Source organism: Heptranchias perlo, chromosome 8, assembly GCF_035084215.1.
Source record: "Heptranchias perlo isolate sHepPer1 chromosome 8, sHepPer1.hap1, whole genome shotgun sequence".
Classification (NCBI taxonomy): Eukaryota; Metazoa; Chordata; class Chondrichthyes; order Hexanchiformes; family Hexanchidae; genus Heptranchias; species Heptranchias perlo.
Genome location: NC_090332.1, coordinates 32,396,864 through 32,418,902, shown reverse-complemented (window position 1 = coordinate 32,418,902; position 22,039 = coordinate 32,396,864). Strand labels below are relative to the sequence as shown.

Below are 22,039 nucleotides of genomic sequence, written 5' to 3'. Positions count from 1 at the left end.
TACGACTTGGGGCATTTAGCTAGGATGTTCATACCCTCCTGTTCAGCGGTTTATCCCAGGTTCCCTTTGACTGTGGCATTAAAGGGCAGCTTGGACAGCTCTTGCAGTAAGAAAATGCAACCATTGTGGCACAACCTGAGGAATGCATGTGGGACATAAGCCTATTTGAATAGTTAATGCACAGGTTGCATCTAGTCTGGGAATGCACTGGGTACTGTGGACCTACATCCCTCAATGATCCATAACTTCCCCCCTCAAAAACAAGCCTCACAGATGAAGAGAGTTGAAGACTTTTGAGGATGTTTTGTGTGCTTTGTTGTGTGGTATGGGGAAGAATTATTAAAATAATAAACCTGAAGTCCCTCAATTCTCACATGTCAAATTCTCAACTGTAGCCGGGCCATCAAAGTAGAGTCTTATTATGTTTTCACAAAGAGAGATAACTGGAAGATGAATCACCTTGGTTGCTTAAAAGCACCTTCTGATTTCTTCTCAGAGTTGCATTGGTACAGACTCAGGAGCAGGAATTTTGTCCACCTAATCACTACTGGAGATTGATAAGTAACAAATGGGGTGGATACCTAAAGAGCAGAGAAATGATAATGAAGAATGCCAATGTAATATAAAAGCTGAATAACTGTTTTTTGCAATACATCCTGAACCAGCTGATAGAACACTGCTGGTCATCTAGGATAGCTTTTAAAACACTGTGATCTTGATAGGTGATGTGTGGCGCATCCTTGCTATTTTTCTTTTTGTTTAAACTAAAAGAAACAAAAGCACGTTATTTGAAAGGATTTATGTAAATAAGAGTCTTGATCTGCAGTCGAGAGCATTGTGGCCAGTGTCTTCCTCAGGTTTTCAACCTCATTCATTTTTGGACTGTTATTTTCATTTTCAGATAAGCTTGAGTTCTCATTCAGTGTTCTCCAATCATGTTTTCCTTTGTGATCAACTTTAAATAGGATTGGTTCCTTGTTTAACATAGAGTATGTGTTCTGTAGGATGTTTGCCATTCAGCAGGGGTTTCTGTGCTGTTGTACTGTATTCAGAGTAGCTAACAGTTGGATCTGTTTGTAGCTCATTTCTCAGGTTTTGCAGCATATTTTTCAGCTTACCCTACAAAAAGGTAAAGAAATGTTTGATTTAGCTTTTATCCATTTTCTATACAGTATGTCTACATGCCTATCAGTGAACAGAGTACACCATTCCATTATTCTGGGGAAAAGGCTATTGCAAAGCTTGAAATATCAATTTGTTTCTCCAAATCCACCTAGTTATTTTTAGGATTATTATGTGCTCATCACTGTAAGGGATGGTGCTAGGGAACCAAACACTTTCTATTTCAGGCACTGAATGTCAATTTCAAAAACCCCAAGTCAGATATTATACAGTTAGTTGCAGAGTAAGGCTCTAGCTCTCTGTAGCAATGGGGTAAATTTTACGAGTTAGTGCCCATAGCACCGCCTTTAACATTTTGAGACCTGGCACTTATGGGTGTAAGGGTCCTACATGAAAGGAGTATGGGCAATCTCAATTCATGTGTGGGCATACGCTGATAACTCAATGGGAATTGCACTCAAAGGGGCCAAAGGTTGGCTGTTGTGGCAAATGGAAAAATATCTTACTGGAATAATAGTGTTCTGAGATTGAGGTTAGGACGCATTGGAATAAATTTTATGGGCTAGTGTTCCTAGCACGGAACCTCACTTGACAGGAGGACAGATTGGACAATCGGATGTGGAAGTCAATATAAAAAGCAAAATACTGCAGATCCTGCAAATTCTGAATTAAGAACAGAAAATACAAGAAACATTCAGCATCTGTGGAGAGAGGAATATAGGGCTAACATTCCAGGTCGATGACCTTTCATATTGTGGAAGTCAATACAATTGATTCGCAGCCTTCGTGATTTTCTAGTTAAAATTAAGCTAATAGCACTTTCCTGACCAAAAAGCAAGGAAATCATGCATGGGAATATCTGGATTTTTTACATCATTTTTTTTCCCCCTGACATTCTGTGGGACACCTTCCTGGCGATTACACTGGGATCGTGCCCAGCAGTGCCTTCTAGCACAGACTCCACAGTTTGCAGGGTCATTGGGAGGGCTCATTTGCATGGGGCAGGCAGGTGCTAGTGTCACTCTGGCACCTGCCTGCCCCATACCGCCAGACATCTGCTGCCAGTCTGCCATTTGCAGGCGAGTTGCACAGGCCCCTCTTCCCCCTAGCCTGGCCATATCTTCCTTAGCCCCCTGACTAAGGGGGCTCATCTGTTTTTAAAAAAAAATGAGTCCTTTCTTTGGGGGTCCAATGGTAGGGCCCATTTTCACCTCCCTGACTCGCTTGGCATATGACCTCCAGAGATCCACTGGATCCCAAATGAGCCAGGCTGAGAGAATTCCCAGTGAAGTAGTCCGCGTCCTTGGCTCCACTCTCCTGATAACATTCTTCTTGGAAGGGGACAGGGGTTTGGAGGTTCAGCCCCTTACAGAGAGGAAAATCATCCCTAGTGAGTCTATGGCTTATAAGACCAATTTTCCAGCACCCCAGGCTACTGGCAAAATGCACTGGACAGCCTATCTTCTACAAAAAATCTATACAGAAATTTTCACTACTTGATGCAGGATGAAAGGTCTGCTTCTATCACAATGTTTCTTTAAGAGACTTTTCAGCTATGTAATATTTCGTAACACCACCTCTTCATATGTTAGCTTTATTTTCTTTCTGTCGTCATTGACATCTGTTGTAAACACATTCTTGGCAAGAGAGATGTATGTAAATCTTAAGCAAGTTCCTGCATGTTATTTTCTACCTTTAAATTCTGCATTAGCTGCAGGGTACTTTTCTCAGCTTCCAACAGTCACTTCAATGGCCCTGATAACATGATTTTTGACAGTTTTCCAACAGCTCTGTGCAGGTATTTACCAAAGTCCTGCATTTTGAGAAATAATTAGTTACAGTCCCGTTGTGTTGAAAAACCCAATCGTTATTGTTGTACCAATCAGTAAAAAAAAGCTCCACTATGCCTTCAATAGTCCTGCTGTATTTGTGCCAAAAAAAAACTCTATAAAGAGCATTGCTACTGTCGGCATCAGTTAATTTGTGTACATAAAGATCTTTGACTCAACTGTTTCATATTTAGTATTTAGTAATGGTTGACAATGCATGAGGGAAACTCCTTCAGACCTTTATTGTTTCACATGATTTCCTCATAAATGAAGCATAGGCTTAATTTAACGAATTATGATTTTTTTTCATACTTTATATCCAATAATAATTGAATATTTTGGGAAGGGAGAAAATACATCCTTATTTTATATCCTGGTTAATGCTACAATAACTTTAGAAACTGAGATTGAGTTTTAGGAAGTTTGTTCTCAAAGAGCCTTGTCAGAACCCAAAGATTTCTATATCTGATTTGAAGCGACTCATTGCCATTTGTTTCTATGCAGGGGTAATATTTAGTGATTGAATTAATTAATGGCCGTGAAATCGACGGGTCCACCAATCGGAGCACTGACCTCCACACCCAAATTCCCGATATGAAAAGCTCTGAATCAATAGTGTTAAATTACAAATATTATTCCACGATATGTATTCTAACTAACTTCTTGTGGCATTGTTCATGGGCAATCTGTGGTCTTCACCATGGCTGTGATGTTTTGCTACTAAGATAGAAGTGTGCATATCGATTTAAGCTCACTGCTCAACTGCTGCCCATGGGAAGTGCAATAAGTAGGGACATCCTGAGGGAAATTAGGTGTTGATTGCTATTGTTCAGAAATGTTTATCTCTATATTGGCAGCTGCTTGTAAATACTTAGCGTCTCCCCTTGGGAAGAGGCCAGGATACCAAGCTCAGCAGAAACTAAAAGGAAATGATTAGCTTTATTTCTTTTATCTATTTTAGATGTGAGCCAATCCAATGCAAATGTCACGTACAAAACTCTTTTTGATCTTATCTTGACTCCGCACCAACCTTTTCCCCTTTCTCCTGCTCAGTGCCTACTGTATATGAGGAATGCTATAGAAATGTAAGTTCCTACAGTACGACACTTCCAAACGCCACATCCCTCACTGTCAATTCCATCACTCCACAGACATGGAACTAGTGCAGTAAGAAGTTCAAGAACCATACTATGTCAGATAAGGAACAAGAAACCACCCAAAACTTCTACTCATGCACTGTACAAAGCATGTCCTCCACTTACAGTTATCTCCTCTCCCACTCCCTTAAAGCACTTTAAATGCTTACCATGAATGCCCATGAAGCAGTCAGGTGCCTTCTAACTGTCCCAGCCTTCACCTGGAACTAATCCTTCTCTCGGATTCCTACACGTATTCCATGATTGATGGTCCCGTGTAATTTGTAACATGCCTGTTGCATGCACATATCATCAAACTCATAATGGGCTACATACTGACATCATACATTTATTGGTAGCCATAGCAAATTCTCACTTTTTGCACTGTCTTTCAAGAAGATAGCCCATAACAACAGAAAGAGAACTGCGACAGATGGTGGCCCCGCAAACCTATGAATACTTACCCTTAGCAGAAAGAAGCTCTGTGGCAGGGAGCCAGAGATGGAGAAGTAGGAGTCTAGGAGCCTGCTCCAGGTTTGTGAGAAACTTCTGCTTGTCTTTTTCATGCAAATGTATTCCTCATTAAGTTCAGCAAGACATTTCATGAAGCCCTGTACACTGTCACCCTTTTTACTATAAGTTAGATATTAAGTCTGCTTACCAGGACACCATTGTAACCTTTATTCCTTTTTTCTTTCTCTGGATTTGCTTGAGGAAAAAGAGGAGGCCCAAGTGCATCCAACAGGTCACATCACAGAGCATCATTCACTATCCCTCCCAAGCACCAGCTCAGATATATCCATCCTGGGGGTTTTAGGGGATGAGCCAGAAGGGAGTAAACTGGGTGAAATACACAGCTACACAGCACTAGTGAACAGATTAGGATAAGGGGACACTGGTTCAAAATTTAAAGCAGTGATCAACACATGGAATGTATTTACTGATAGAGTAGTGGAGATGAAAATCCTGGAATAATTTAAGATACAGTTAGATGCTGCAATTGGGGAATGTAGGGTCTTTCTGGATGAATGAACTAAGATGGCCTGAATCGCCTCACTCATCAGTAATTATCTTGTGATATGTATCTGAAATGTGACTGGTTTCTGTCAAACAAAGGGTGGTTTTAGAATGCTAATGTTGATTGAATACAGAGATATTGGGTTGTAACTGTTTTATGGTATCTGATGGCTGGTTGGGTGAAGCAGTGTGTTCCAATTATCACACATACATGAACTGGGGGACAAATATCTTTGCCATTGTTAAAGAATGGCTAACCCTCTAACTGAATTACAAGAAAGGTAGTTTTTTGTGAATGAGCTTTGTCTCGGAACACCTTCAAAGGATTTGGAATGATTCTTTTGTGAGTGGGTTTACTTCAGAAGTCAGTCTATATAATCTGAAGCCAGCAGAAGGTCTGGGCTGTTTGGCTCTGTAGCTATATTGCACCACGTAAGAACTGAGCAACTGTTTTCAGGGAACTGGCTCTGTTGAAAGGTGGCTCATGGACAAGTGCTTTTATTATTTTGATATATCGAGGAGAATAGTAAAAGTTTATAGTTAAAGTAACACAGGGATAGATCTTTGTATTTATTCCTTGGGCATTAACTATCACCTGTCAGAGTGTAGAAGGGAAAAGCTTGCAAGGAGGATCTCACACCAGTAACAGAACCCGTCTGATTTTCATTCCATTCAAATTAGTGGAAGGAAAATCTGGCGGGTTCTGTAAAGGGCGTGTGATCCTTCCTGTAAAATGTTCTTCTCTATGCTCTGCCCCGTCCAGGTGGTAAAGACCAAAATCTACCACATACTGTTTTGACCTGAATTGAATTCATTTACCTGGCCTGTGCTAAAATGAAATGTTTATTGGTTTAAAGCCAGAGTCTGGATCTGATAGGAGTGTATATCTACCTATGAAGATGACATCACATGGCAGCAAATGATACACTCTAGTAAGTCAGTGTACAATAACAAGGGTTCATTGTTTGATCACTCGGTCTCGCTATCCTTTAGTTAGATATTGGTCAGGTGAAGCCATACACTAGATTGAAGGGAACGTGAGGTCCATTTACAAGAGTGGTTGATAATGCTGAACCTGAGTGCAATCTCTAGCATAAAACCCATAAAATGTTACAATGCCTTACTAGAATATGCCCATCCATACTTGGGTAGGCACTTTCAGTATTCAACAGAAGTAGTGACAGAAAATACATCTGGGGGAAAAATGGGCAAGGATGTGGTGTAACAGGTTCCAAGAAAATTTTCCCAGACCAGGAACTTCTGGATCCAGCTCGGTCCTGGTTTAACCTGGTCTCTGATTTTTTTCCAGTGGGTACTGCTGGACTCCTGTCGGCAGAACCTTGGAGCACATTTGGGACCAAGATCTTTATTCAGAGATCTTTTACCTAACTTTTGGACCTCCTAGTTTGCTAGGTCTAAAAACAGCAAACAAAATGTCCAGTTCTCTTCAGTGGGAATTTGGCATTTATATACAGTAGCACATTTAACGTAGGGACTTACAGAAACACAATCATAAACAAATGGATGCTAAGCCAGAGATGGAGATATTAGAACGTGTAACCAAAAGCTTGTTCTAAGAGCTGGCTATTAAGGAGGGTCTTAAAGGAGGACAGGGATGTGGAGAGGCGGGGGAGGGGTGTTTAGGGAAGGAATTCCAGAGTGTGTTGCCTAGGTGGCTGACGGCACTGATAGCAATGGTTGGAAAAAGGTGGGGATGCATTAGTTCAGATTCTGAGGAATGGAGACTTGGATGCGAGGGGGGGGTTATAGATGTAGGAGGTTAAACAGATAGGCAGGACCGAGGCTATGAAGGGATTTAAACACAGGATAAGAATTTAAAATTTGAGCTGTGAGAAACTGGAAGCCAATTTAGGTCAGTGACGGCTGGTGTGGGATAAGATATTGGCAGCAGAGTTTCGGATGAACTGAAGTTTACAAAGGTTGGAGGATGGAAGGTTGGCTAGGAGAGCATTAGAATAATCAAGTCTGGAGATGACAAAGGCATGGATGAGGGCTGCAGCAGTAGCTGGGATAAGGTAGAGATAGACGTAGGTGATGTTACAGAGGTGGAAGTAGAGGGTCATTTGATGGAGAGAATATAAGGTCAGAAGCTCAGTTCAAAGTCTAATAGGATGCTAAGGTTGTGAGCAGTCTTGTTCAGCCTGATACAATTGCTGGAGAGGGGGTGGAATTGGTGGCAAGGGTACTGAGTTTGTGGCAGGGCCAAAAATAATGGCTTTAGTCTTCCCAATGTTTAACTGAAGGAAATTGCAGCTCATCCAAGACTGGATAGCGGTCAAGCAGTTTGACAACACAGAGGCAGTGAAGGAGTCGAGCGAGGTGGTGGAAAAGTAGAACGGGTGTCCGCAGCATGCTTGTGGAAGTTGACTCTGTCTGTGGATGATGCTGACAAGCGGCAGCATGTAAATGAGTAAGATGTTGGGGACAAGGATATATTCTTGGGATACTCTGGAGATAACATTGTGGAGTAGGGAAGAGAAGGCAATGCTGGAAATGCTGTAGCTCGGATTGTGTCGGTAAGAGTGAAACCAAGTGAGGGCAGTTGCATTGAACTGGACAACAGAGGAAAGGCACTGGAGGAGGACGGTATGGTTGACTGGGTCAGAAGTCGAGGAGAACGAGGAGGGATAATGCATCACGGTCACAGTCACAGAGGATGCCATTTGAGACTTTGGTTTGGCCGTTTCAAGTGTGGCATGGCGGAAGCCTAATCAGAGAGGTTCAAACATGAAGTTATGGAGAAAAGGCAGGAAAATGGTGTTAGAGTAGATAGTTTCAATTAAAGAGATAGCATTGGCAGAGGTGTGATGGGCTGAATGCCTTTTTCTGTCCTGTAATTTCTGTGATTCTACAATATGTCACACATAAAATAAAATGAGGCAGCACTATTAAAGCTGTATCATCCTTTCTCAAGCTGGTCTTCATATTTAAAAATAGCTACATGCCCAATGCTATCTTTATACCTGAGGTGAACTTGTAGTAACCTCATCAGAAGAAATACCACTTAACTTATTTTATATTTTAGTGAACTCATCAGTTTTAAGTAGGTAATTCAAATAAAGTGCTCATTGCAAAAATCTTCTACTGCTGTATCTCCCCTATAAATACTTCATGCCTCAAAATAGCCCAAATGTATTCTGTCCATTTCTAAAATTAACCTTCATAAATGATCTGGTTGTAATTTACACAAACTGGTTATATGCTGCTGATCATAAAATGACTTACAGTAATAAATGGCAAAAGAATCATTAAATCTATTATGGAGTTAGCATAGAAGCCAAATGTTCCATCATAAATCATAACCTCTGCATTTATATCTTTACTCTGCTGTCTTAGTAATATATTTCAATTTTAACTCTACCCGCCTGGCAGAAGTGTAAAAATAAGCAGGTTACTTACCCTCTTGGAACTCGATTCTTACCCGCCGTATCCAGTATTAACCTGCAGGGTTCTACAGGCGGATGAGGCGCCTGCCCAAAGCAGGTGGGAACCTTGTGAATTTAAATATGCAGATTGGTGTCCGATGATGTCATCAATCCCCGACTGCAATTTAAACTGTGGCTTGAGCGGGGAAGGCTTTTGGCTTTCCCGCCAGGTGAAGATAGTGGGAAGAACATCCGTGGCCAGAAGAGGCCCAAATAGGTTTTTTTTTAACTTTCCCTGTGGGGCCTGGAGGAGCAAGAATATTTAGGCCTCCTCTGCCCCACGCTTCCCCTCCTTCCCTCTCGTGAGATGCTCCCGAAACCCCCTCCCCGTGACTTACCTAGTTGCCTGCGACCATTCATTTAATGCTGGCCGGCGGGCTCCTGCCATCTGAAATTCCACTCCCACCCCCCCAGCCAGCTGCCTCTTCCTGCCTGTTTCAGACAGCAGCTTACTGGCTGCATGCAGATGAGTGTTAAAATTGCCCTCCTGATTCCTGCTTCTGGTTAAAATCGGGCTTACATTTCTGTTTTTTAATTCAAGAAATGCATGTTTGAAGGGAATCTCAATAATAGTGCTCAATGTCATCCTTTTCTACTAAGAATCATCAAAACATTTGGTAGTCAGTGCACGTAAAGGGGGTGATTTTGACTTTCGGCGATAGTGTAAAACGGGCGATATTCCATCGATGGAAATTAAAATTGGGACAGAATTATATCGGACAGCTGATCCGATATCATCCGTTTCACACTATTGCCCAAAGTCAAAATTACCCTCAAACTGACTAGTGCTCTGCTGGTGCACAAAACCAGCATTTAGAAAAATTGTAGTCAAGTCTCAGTTGAACTCAAAGAAATGGGGCTTGGTTCGATTAATTCACTAAAATTCAAGTGAGTTCACGAGTTCAGATTCAGTCTGTTGTGTTTACAGAATGGTTTGATTCATTATAATATTCTGTACAAGCTCATACATTTTTCTCATTTCACTTTTGGAATATCACATGTAAAATGTGAGTTTGCCCCCTTACTATACTCCTTTACAAATATGCCTGTAGGTGTGCAATGACCAATTTTCCATTTTCCCCATTGCATTGCATGCTGTGGGAAAACCCATTCACTCAGATTTTTTTTCTATGTGCATGTATTGACATCAGGGCAGGAATCCGTCATGTATTAACATGTAGTTGCAAGGCTGACTCATTTGCTTTTTATTTCTGTCAATATATGTGAATTCACACAGCAAGATAAGGGAGATCAAAATCAACCTGGCTTGAGTTTAGCCAAAAAGTTAGAGATATTTATATGGATAAAAATAAGACATTTTCAGTGGCTGAATGCATCCAGAAACTACATTAAGTGTTTCAATGACAGCACTTGACAATGGATATCTACCTTCCGTTATTGTCATTAGTAAAGGAACATGTACTAAAAACCTGCAGAATTAATTATCATTTGGGGGAGTATTACATTCTTCTGAAAAAAAGTGATGTGATCACAAGTTTGTTTGTTAAATGAACATGTTGAATTCAGTAGCTTGTTGGTCATTTATGGAGTATATTCAATAGTGTGAGTGAGTGAAGCCTGTCCCATGTGAAATTTGATTGTTTATTTGACAAAAATGTAAAACTGATAGCCAACTCGATTACAATTTTACCCAACGAACTTTGCTGTATGTTTGAGCTCTGTGGATATGTACTGAAATTTTACACATCAAGTACTTATACCTAGCAAGTAAATATAAAACATACCCTTAAAGGTGCATTACCTTCATGAAAAAGTGCTTGGCAAATCATTTTTTGTTTTAGGAGGGAGAAAATCATATGCAAGTGACATATTGATATGGTTTGTCATCACTCATAACTTTGCATTTTAAGATTGTATGGCAAATAACTTCATGAAGGTGATTCCCTTTTAAGTTCTAATGAGTACTTTGACAGAAAAATATTTCTAATATGATAACTAGAATTAGACAAGCAGAACCATAATTAGACAAGTGGATAACCTAACAATGATTACAAGAATGTCTGAAAAATGCAGATAATATTGCAAAATATTAATCTCAGCCCAACTGAGTGCTTCAGTGAAAGTTACTGTAACTTCACCAGAGACAATTCAAGCATACCATATCAGATAGCTTACTCTAGAATGTTTAGACTTGGCTGAGTACTTACATTATCCATCTGCTGCAATTTAAGGTTTAGTAGATTTTATCATAAAAATTATTGTCCATCTGTTACTGTTGGAGGAAATCCATACCAAATGCAAGCATCTGTCTGAGATCCATAGTCACAAATTATGCTTGCTTGAACAGGCTGATTCCCACAGGGCATTTCATTTAACTGTGTAGAACGAAAGCCACAGCATACAGTTTAGGAGGCAATGGGCCCGATTGTAACTACCCCTCCTGGCAGAAACTGGATGGAGGCGGGGTGGAGGAGGAGGGGGCAGTTAAAATGAGGGCAGTCAGTTACCCAGTCTTATCCTGCTGCCTTCCCGTTGTGTCCCGATGTTAACCTATTCTTTTGAGCAGGCGCGCGGGACACCCGCAAGAAGGCAGCGGGCCAGGAATGGGCAGGAATGCTCCTCACAAGGAGTCCTTGGGCCTCCTCTGCCCTGGGCTCCCCCTCCCCTCGATTGCATTCTGACCTGCACCCACCCCCCCCACCCCCACCCTTCACCACTTACCTGGGTTCCCAGCTGCACCTCCAGTCACTGAATTCCCGCTCCCGCTTGCTGGCCAGGTAATGGATCTGGCCAGGTTCGGGCGAGTCATCAAGAAAATTAATGGTAATGAGGTTCGGCCATTAAGATCGGCTGGGCCCCATCGTCCCTGGTCTCCCGTGTACTGTACCCAGCCCCCACCACCCCCGTTAAAATCAGGGCCAATATTTTCAAAGTTTTGGCTCAAATAGCATAATCCATTTTGTTCAAAGAATGGTGTGTGTGTGTGTATCCATTCTTTAGGCATTAGTCTCCAACTACTTTCTAAAAATAACACGTCGTTATGCCACAATTATTATGGGATACAATTTATCTAAAGAGTTTGGGAAACACATCTTCAGGTAAGTGAATCATTTGCACATTAATGGAAATGCCATACTGCATTAAGTGGTATTAATTCAACAAACACTTAAGCAGTGATGCAGTCTGGTTAAGCAATCAATTCGGCCAGAGGTGTTCAGGCTGTGTCTGTCATTTGATGCTGTGACTCTTCAGGACAAATATTATTAATCTGTGTTCTACTTTTATACCCGTACTATTTCTGCACAACACTCGTCTTCTAAGAACCAGACCGTTCGCAACCTTGGCAAACTATCTGACCCTGAGATGAGCTTCCGACCACATATCCGCTCCATCACCAAGACCGCCTACTTCCACCTCCGTAATATCGCCCATCCCCGCCCCTGCCTCAGCTTTTCTGCTGCCGAAACCCTCATCCATGCCTTTGTTACCTCTAGACTTGACTATTCCAATGCACTCCTGGCCGGCCTCCCTTCTTCCACCCTTCATAACCTTGAGCTCATTAAAAACTCTGCTGCCCATATCCTAACTCGCACCAAGTCCCGCTCACCCCTGGGCTCGCTGACCTACATCGGCTCCCAGTCCGGTAACGCCTTGATTTTAAAAATCTTATCCTTGTTTTCAAATCCCTCAGTGGCCTTGTCCCTCCCTATCTCTGTAACCTCCTCCAGCCCTACAACCCTCCGAGATCTCTACGCTCCTCCAATTCTGGCCTTTTACGCATCCGATTTTAATCGCTCCACCATTGGCGGCCGTGCCTTCAGCTGCCCAGGCCCTATGTTCTGGAATTCCCTTCCTAAAGCTCTCTGTCTCTCTACCTCTCTCTCCTCATTTAAGATACTCCTTAAAGCCTACTGCTCACCTGTCCTAATATCTCCTTATGTGACTCGGTGCTAAATTTTGTTTCATAACGCTCCTGTGAAGCGCCTTGGGCGTTTTACTACATTAAAGGCACTATATAAATGCAAGTTGTTGTTGTCATTGTTGGTAGCAAAGCTGTCAATGAACATCAATGGAACAGACTGTAAAGACTAAACTACTGAATCATATAACTGAATAACATGTACTGCGTACATTATTTAAAATTAAAAAGATTATGGAGTGACTAAAAGGCACTGTTGAAGTTTTGTTTCCATGGTTTGTGATGGTAGCTTGATGTATTTGCTACCTTGTAATTGCTTATTATCTATATTATTCTGTACATACTTTATTCCTCTTTGACATTTAACAGATTTTTGAAATGTCATACACGGCCTATGCTTAAGAATCCTGCCGTGCATGAGCAGATTGTTTTGAAACTGACAATGTTACTTATGTCTTCATACTACGTCTGACTGGTTATTTCTAGTTATCAGTCACATGCCAACTGTGCTGCTTGATTTAGTTCCAAGGAAAGAAAGTTGTCAGAAAGATTTGTCACACGTTGGAAAAAGCAGATTTAGCTTCTGAAAGAAAATTAGCTTAGCTCAAGAATCGTACTTTCCATCTGGGAGCTACATTGGCAATTGTTAATTTGCCTCCTGGAATCAAAAACATTTTTTATAGGAACCACAGCTGGTTTTATGGCTACAGTTTGGTGAGAGGAGTTTATATAAAGTAAAATGTGGTACAGGACATATTATTTATTTGGAAAAATATCACCTTGTATTTATACTAATACTAATATGGCAGTTAGGGTTTGCATAAAGAATTGAAAAATATGCCATTTGGTCAAGCTGAATAATTATAGTTTAAATTGACCATTTAAGTAGATGGATAATGATACTATTTATGAACCTTTAGCCAATAAGAAGCATTTTAGTTATTATTTTCTTCCTATCCGCTTAATTTAATTTCAGCTTTCTCTTCTTTTCTCTTCTGATGGAGACTAAGCATTCTGTCATTTGCTTAGTTTAAATACTGTTAAATTAGTACTTTGTATCCGTTTTCACAGTGGAGGAAGAGGACAAAATACCAGCAGTACAAGGAAACCTAAAAGTAAGTCAAGGGGAGGACCTGAGTAGATTTAATGTAGGTTTAAAAAATGGTAATGGAGAAAATAAATGGACTTAAGGTAAACAAATCGGCAGGACCTGATGGTTTCCACCCTAGGGTATTAAAAGAAACAGGTGGGGAAATCAGGAATGGCTAGCACAACATAAAGGCGGCCTGCACCTCTTAAAGAGGAGGTGCACTGTGGCTGCAGGGAGACCTGGAATTGATGTGGCAACTAACTGTTCTGGAATATACTGAAGAATGGCTGGGCCTGCGAGAGAACATGCACCCAAGTTCTTGGACGGTGCACTAGAGGCCTTGGTTCAAGAAGTGGAGGCATGGAGGGGCATCCTTTATCTGTAGGGGGCAGGCGGCCCTTCAGACATATGCTGAGGAGGCGGAGGGAGGAAGTGGCACGAGGTGAATGCCAGGAGCATCGCACCATGCACATGGATACAGTGCAGGAAGAAGTTCAATGATTTGACACAAGTGGTCAAGGTGAGTGACTTCAACTGTTAAGTGGCATATCGTACCAACTGCACCATTAACCTCGTCCACTGCTCCACGCACTACACCCCTCGTCACCCACCTACCAAGAAATTCTTTCCATCAGTACGCAGCTCTTCAAATCAGATGCTGCACCCGACCCTCACATAGTACCACTCTTGCAAGCCGCACACCCACAACTCACAGGTCACACACACTGGCAGCTATTCAACCATGACAGCCACATCACCCAAACATCTTGCAGGACATTCACTGACACACTTCCCTCTTTCTTGCAGGAGAAGGTGGCGCATAACAGGAGGTAGCCGGAAAGACCTGGGAGAGGACAGGCACACTTACACGTCCTCACCCCCATGGAGGAGAGAGTGCTGTTTATCATTGTCCAGCTCCAACTTGGCACAGGGCTTTGCGCAGAGCTTGGAGCCCATCCTTTTCCACATGGAATGGGTGGTCACCTCCATCAGCATACCCGTAGAACCAACCAAGTTACAGCATCTGATGACTGATGTCACAGCTTTCATTGCAGCACAAACATCTGCTATCAAAGGTCTGGCTGCTGCTTTGGAGCTCAGATTGCTGCCTTGAAAGCTCAGACTGCTGCGGACGTGGCTCTGAGGCTTCCACGGCCTCACAGCAGTCCAGTAATTTGTTCTCCAGCAGATCACCAGGGTTGTTGAGGCGCCGCCTCAGGAGAGTGGCAGTGGCGCCATGGAACGCGAACCTGCTGTTCTCTCTCAGGATGACAGCATTCCTGCTCCTAACCCCTCTCGGCCCAGAGCTGCTCGAGGTCATCCTCGAAGGCAATCTGCACTCACCTCAATTGAAGTTCAGCAGCCTTCCACCGTCCATGCTCCAGCCACTGGGGATGCGCCTTGTAGGAGCACTAGGAAAGGTAAAGGCACACGAAAGATAGGCACTAAGGGAATGAACAGGGTGAATAGTCTCATTTTGTTTGAATTATTATATGAATTAATTTATAAATTTGGATTTGAATTTGCATTTGGTGTCGGTTTTCATTTCTGCGATGAGCTGAGGGAGGAAGCAATGTGTAATCATAAGGGGACGATTTGATGGTCATGTGGGAGAGGAAAGGTAAGGAGCGTGGGATTGTTCGTGAATGGGGAGGTGTCGTTAAGATTACCGGTATCGCTCATCAATCAGCTGATCATACTGAGTCCTGGCAGGCAGGGCCTACTTACCTTGTTGCCTTCCTGCCTCTTCCTCCACTTCCTGCTGCACTTTCTCCTCCTCCGCCTCCTCCTCCTCTTCTTCTGGCACAGGTTCTCACCGGATAGGTGGTGGCAAGGGCTGTTCCCTCATAATGGCGAGGTTGTGCAGCATGCAGCATACAACGACAAATCTTGATAGCCGCTCAACTGCAGGGCTCCTCGAGAGTGGTCCAGGCAGTGGAAGCATTGATTGAGGATGTCTATGGTGTGCTCTATGATGTTCCATGTGGCAGTACGGCTCTCATTGTACGCCTGCTGTGCACACGTGTGCGTGCGTTCCTGACCAGAGTCATGAGGGGATAACCCTTGTCGCCCAGTAACCAGCCTTTGACTTGCCATGCTGGTTGAAATATAGGTAGCACGGAAGACTGCCGCAGAATGAAGGAATCATGATTGCTGCCAGGATGGCAGGCACTGACCTGCATGATGCGCTGCGCGTGGTTGCACACCAGCTGCACATTGAGGGAGTGGAATCCCTTTCTGTTCATGAATATGGCCGAGTTAAGATGTGGAGCACGCATGGCAATAAGCGTGCAGTCAATGGCACCCTGCACCATTGGGAAGCCTGCAATAAGAGCAAACCCTTGTGCTTGCTCCTGCTGCTTGTCTCTGTCATGAGGGAACGTGATGAACCTGTTTCTGAGTACATACAGTGCCTCCGTGACCTTCCTTATACAGCAGTGCACTGCAAACTGCGAGATGTTGCTTATATCTCTAGCAATAGCCTGAAAGGAGCCAGAGCCATAAAAATTAAGCGCATCGGTACCTTGGCAACCACAATGCTGTCCTTGCCCTACACTGAGGCTGCAGCTGTGGCTGCAGCAGTTGACAAGTTTCAGTCACGACCTCTTTCGTAAACTGTAGCCATCAGATGCGCTGATCTTCGCTGAAGTTGAGGTAAGAGAATCGGTCCCTGAAGACCCTCATTGGATATGGCCTCCTGCTGAGTGCCCTGCGCTTCCTCCTCCCTTTTCTGGCAGCTTGTCCTGCTCTGCATGGCCTCTTTGCATGCTCCTAGTCATTTTCAATTCCCGGAGGAAGCCCTAGCAGGCCACCTATGTCTGGAAGCAACCTTGTTCAGCACACTATTTTAAATGCCACTAACAGTACTGCACGACCAGCCAGACCGCTCTCTATATAATATTGTAACTTTCTCCAAGTATAGGAAACTTCCACAAACACCCACAATTGTATCAGCAGCCAGAATAACTAATCCAGCAACTAATCTGTAACTCCTGCATGCTCCCTTGAAATAGTGCTGGTGGGGGGGGGGTCCTTCATGCCCTTTAACTCCTGTTCAGCTGTGCGAGGTTGGGACAGTGCATAGGCTGGAGCGGGGAGTTCGAAAATGGCGCCAGCTGCTTCAAATCAGCGTTGCACACTGAATAATGTCATAATCTCCCTACTTTACATGCTACCGGCATTCGTTAGATGCATGTGTGCAAACGCCTTTACCAAGATGGCGTCCTGTGCATGTCATGCGCGCATCTCAGATGCCATTCTTGTGGCTTAGGAGTCCGCGTTGCACCTACACAATAGGCGCTACGCAGCCCAAATTAGCCCCAAGCAAGTTGTGTAGATGGGAGCAGGAAGTTACATAGGACATAGACAGATTAAGTGAGTGGGAAGTGGGGAATCTGTGGCAGATGGAGTTTAATGTGAGGAAGTGTGAGGTCATCTACTTTGGATCCAAGAAATAAAGATCGGAATATTTTCTAAATGACGAGAGACTAGAAACTGTGGAGGAGCAAAAGGATTTGGGTGCCCAGGTACACAAATCACTAAAAGCTAGTGCACAAGTACAGAAAGTAATCAAAAAGGCTAATGGAATGTAGGCCTTTATCTTAAGGGGGTTGGAATACAAAGGGGAGGAAGTGATGCTTCAGTTGTACAGAGCCTTGGTCAGACCCCAACTGGAGTATTGAGTTCAGTTCTGGGCACAAAACCTCAGGAAGGATATATTGGCCTTAGAGGGGATACAACGCAGATTTACCAAAATGATACCAGGGCTTGAAGGGTTAAATTATGAGGCCAGGTTGCATAAACTTGGGTTGTATTCCCTTGTTTAGAAAGTTGAGGGGTGATTTAATTGAAATGTTTAAAATGATAAAATGATATGATAGGGTCAATACAGAGAAGCTAGTACCTCATGGAGGAATCCAGAACAAGGGGGCATAATCTTAAAATCAGAGCTAGGCCATTCAGGAATGAAATCAGGAAACTCTTTTTCAACCAAAGGATAATGGAACTGTGGAATTCTCTCCCCTAAAAGGCTGTGAATGCTGGGTCAATTGAAATTTTCAAATCGACAGGTTTTTATTAGGTAAGTGTATCAAGGGATTATTTATCAAAGGATGGTAAATGGTGTTGAGGTACAGATCAGCCATGATTTAATTAAATGGTGGAACAGGCTTGAAGGGTAGAAAGACCTACCCCTGGTACTGTGCGATGATGTATCCTGGGAAGCTATACACAATGCATATGGTCAGACTGTACGATCAGGCTTCTGCTAACAGAGAAAGGATTGTCAAGTTCAAGTCCAGTCAACCACTACTAAGCCTTCACACTGCACTCTGGGTAAGGGTGCCTACAGCTCCCCTAACACACATCAAATGCTTTTCACAACCCCAAAACACCTTCCTCCACGCTAACATCCTCATACCCCCACTTCTCTCACTTCACCTCTCCCATCACAATTCCCGCGCACTCCTTAACCAACAGCTTTATCCTCACACGCACAACATTCCATCCACTTAGCTTGCAATAAAAGAAATGTTTGCTTTGCAGTACACTGGGCACTTGTCTCATGACTTGCTATTTTTGAACATTACAGTAAGTCAAGAAGTAGGTTCGGACTCTTTTACAGAAGTGAGGATATCTTGCAGGTCCTGCTAAGCCAAAGAGATCTGCTTTGGTGTCATCCGGTAGGATGCATGGAAGAAGGTAAGGCTGAGCTGCTGCCATTGCAGTCGATCTATCGATGAAGATGTAGACTCTGCCCATTGATACCTCTTGTAACAGTATGAGAACACGGCCTGGCTTGCATCACAGACAAGCTGAACTTCTAGGGAATGGAACCCCTTCCTATTCACATGCGCTGGCAGCTGCTTGGTTAGTGCCTTCTGTGCCACTTGTGCACCATCATGGCACCTTGCCCCCTGGAAAATTCAGCTATTCTGTAGAAATTCCTGGCTTCAATGGAAATGAAAATCAGGAGAGATGTATAACGGGCGGCTGATTGGATAGTGTCCATTTTACACTATCATCTAAAATCAAAATTACCCCCTAAGTCTTCGTCAGAATCCTAGGATATATGCTTTCTGACCCACTGGATTTATTAGCTTTTAGTTCTTTTAACTTGTCAAGTTTTTCATTTTCAATGATTTCAAAATACTCAATGACATTCATAGTACTACAATAACTGGACAGTGGACCTGGTGAACAAATTTCAAAAAAATAACCATTAAGTAATTCAAGTATATCAGAGTTGTCTACTTGGCCTCAAGCCAATGTTGATAAATGCTTTGGCCTAAGGCCTGTTTATTCACCAGATGGGTCTCACTTATTGCTTTGTGAACTTGGCAGCTCAGGTATACCTTGGTTAATTAATATATAACCCTTTGGAAATGGGAAAATAAGACATTAATTTATTGGATAAGTATGCAATATGTGTCACTGAGAACCCTTACTGCTATATGCAAGATAGAAATGGCGTAATGTAGTAAGAAAATAACATTTACTCCATTCTATAACCGTAGAACACTTCATTTGATATTCATACTGTGACATGATTTAAATACATATTCACTCTTGGCCACTCAGGTCTGAAGGGGGAATGCCAACTGAAGTCTATTTTCTGAGCAAATGGTGCTAACTATAATTGTTTCCCTGAACTGTATAGGTGACAAGTGAATGGTACTATGCAATATCAAGGAGCCCTCCCAATCAATTAGGTGCTTGGATTTGGATACCCCTATCTCCCCAAAAAACTGATCCACAGCTTTAATCAAATTGTTGGTACAAGTGTGAGTACTTTATTAGACAATTCCCTTCTCTCCACAAGAAGTTTGATATATTCTGCCATGAATCCAGCAGGGAACGTGATTTTCCTTGTTCTGCTTTCAACCCTCTGGCTAAAATTTCCTCCCACAGCAGAACAAAATCTAGGGCTGATAAAAATGGAATACGACAGGTTAGGCATAAAATGAACAGAGTAAACACAGCAAAATGTCTTTATATCTGACAATCTGAAAAAAGGAAATTATTGTAAAAAAAAAATTTTCATGTTATAGTTCTATTCTGTTACAATAAAATAAACTTTTATTTTAAACTTTTATTTTAGTCGTGAATGGTGGTGGACAGTTAAACAACTAACAGGAGGAGGAGGCTCTGTAAACATCCCCATCCTCAATGATGGCGGAGTCCAGCACGTGAGTGCAAAAGACAAGGCTGAAGCGTTTGCAACCATCTTCAGCCAGAAGTGCTGAGTAGATGATCCATCTCGGCCTCCTCCTGATATCCCCACCATCACAGAAGCCAATCTTCAGCCAATTCGATTCACTCCACGTGATATCAAGAAACGGCTGAGTGCACTGGACGCAACAAAGGCTATGGGCTCCGACAACATCCCGGCTGTAGTGCTGAAGACTTGTGCTCCAGAACTAGCCACGCCTCTAGCCAAACTGTTCCAGTACAGCTACAACACTAGCATCTACCCGACAATATGGAAAATTGCCCAGGTATGTTCTGTCCACAAAAAGCAGGACAAATCCAATTCGACCAATTACCGCCCCATCAGTCTACTCTCAATCATCAGCAAAGTGATGGAAGGTGTCGTTGACAGCGCCATCAAGCAGCACTTACTCACCAATAACCCGCTCACCGATGCTCAGTTTGGGTTCCGCCGGACCACTCAGCTCCAGACCTCATTACAGCCTTGGTCCAAACATGGACAAAAGAGCTGAATTCCAGAGGTGAGGTGAGAGTGACTGCCCTTGACATCAAGGCAGCATTTGACCGAGTGTGGCACCAAGGAGCCCTAGTAAAATTGAAGTCAATGGGAATCAGGGGGAAAACTCTCCAATGGCTGGAGTCATACCTAGCACAAAGATGGTAGTGATTGTTGGAGACTAATCATCTCAGCCCCAGGACATTGCTGCAGGAGTTCCTCAGGGTAGTGGCTAAGCCCAACCATCTTCAGCTGCTTCATCAATGACCTTCCCTCCATCATAAGGTCAGAAATGGAGATGTCCGCTGATGATTGCACAGTGTTCAGTTCCATTCACAACCCCTCAGATAATGAAGCAGTCCGTGCCCGCATGCAGCAAGACCTGGGCAACATCCAGGCTTGGGCTGATAAGTGGCAAGTAACATTCACGCCAGACAAGTGCCAGGCAATGACCATCTCCAACAAGAGAGAATCTAACCACCTCCCCATGACATTCAACGGCATTACCATCGCCGAATCCCCCACCATCAACATCCTGGAGGTCACCATTGACCAGAAACTTAACTGGACCAGCCACATAAATACTGTGGCTACAAGAGCAGGTCAGAGGCTGGGTATTCTACAGTGAATGACTCCCCTCCTGACTCCCCAAAGCCTTTCCACCATCTACAAGGCACAAGTCAGGAGTGTGATGGAACACTTTCCACATGCCTGGATGAGTGCAGCTCCAACAACACTCAAGAAGCTCGACACCATCCAGGACAAAGCAGCCCGCTTGATTGGCACCCCACATCCCATGAACGAATAAAAAAAAACGTATTTGTATTTCAGACCATGGAGAAAATGTGTTAAAGAGGCCTGTGGCACTGATTTTTTTTTTATTCGTTCATGGGATATGGGCGTCGCTGGCAAGGCCAGCATTTATTGCCCATCCCTAATTGCCCTTGAGAAGGTGGTGGTGAGCCGCCTTCTTGAATCGCTGCAGTCCGTGTGGTGAAGGTTCTCCCAGTGTTGTTCGGTAGGGAGTCCCAGGATTTTGACCCAGCAGCGATGAAGGAACGGCGATATATTTCCAAGTTGGGATGGTGTGTGACTTGGAGGGGAACGTGCAGGTGGTGTTATTCCTATGTGCCTGCTGCCCTTGTCTTTCTAGGTGGTAGAGGTCACGGGTTTGGGAGGTGCTGTCAAAGGAGCCTGGGCGAGTTGCTGCAGTGTATCCTGTAGATGGTACACACTGCAGCCATGGTGCACCGGTGGTGAAGGGAGTGAATGATTAAGGTGGTGGTGTCAATCAAACGGGCTGTTTTGTCCTGGATGGTGTCGAGTTTCTTGAGTGTTGTTGGAGTTGCACTCATCCAGGCAAGTGGAGAGTATTCCGTCACACTCTTGACTTGTGCCTGGTAGATGGTGGAAAGACTTTGGGAAGTCAGGAGGTGAGTCATTCGCTGCAGAATACACAACCTCTGACCTTTTCTTGTAGCCACAGTTATTTATGTGGCTGGTTCAGTTAAGTTTCTGGTCAATGGCGACCCCCAGGATGTTGATGGAGGGGGATTCGGCGATGGTAATGCTATTGAATGTCAAGAGGAGGTGGTTAGACTCTCTCTTGTTGGAGATGGACATTGCCTGGCACTTGTCTGGCGCAAATGTTACTTGCCACTTATTGGCCCAAGCCTGGGTGTTGTCCAGGTCTTGCTTCATGAGGGCATGGACTGCTTCATTATCTGAGAGGTTGCGAATGGAACTGAACACTGTGCAATCATCAGCGAACATCCCCATTTCTGACCTTATGATGGAGGGAAGGTCATTGATG

General features: G+C 43.4%; 1 protein-coding gene across 1 annotated transcript in view; it reads right to left on the bottom strand.

Annotated features, from left to right (window-relative positions):
* Positions 1 to 737: 737 nt before the first annotated feature.
* Positions 738 to 22,039, bottom strand: part of LOC137324522 (spermatogenesis-associated protein 7 homolog) — a 97,866-nt gene continuing 76,564 nt past the window's right edge. The window contains exon 11 of the mRNA XM_067988908.1: positions 738 to 1,119. Within this exon, the coding sequence (XP_067845009.1) occupies positions 958 to 1,119 (162 nt within the window). The 3' untranslated portion in view covers positions 738 to 957. The remainder of the gene's footprint in view (positions 1,120 to 22,039) is intronic.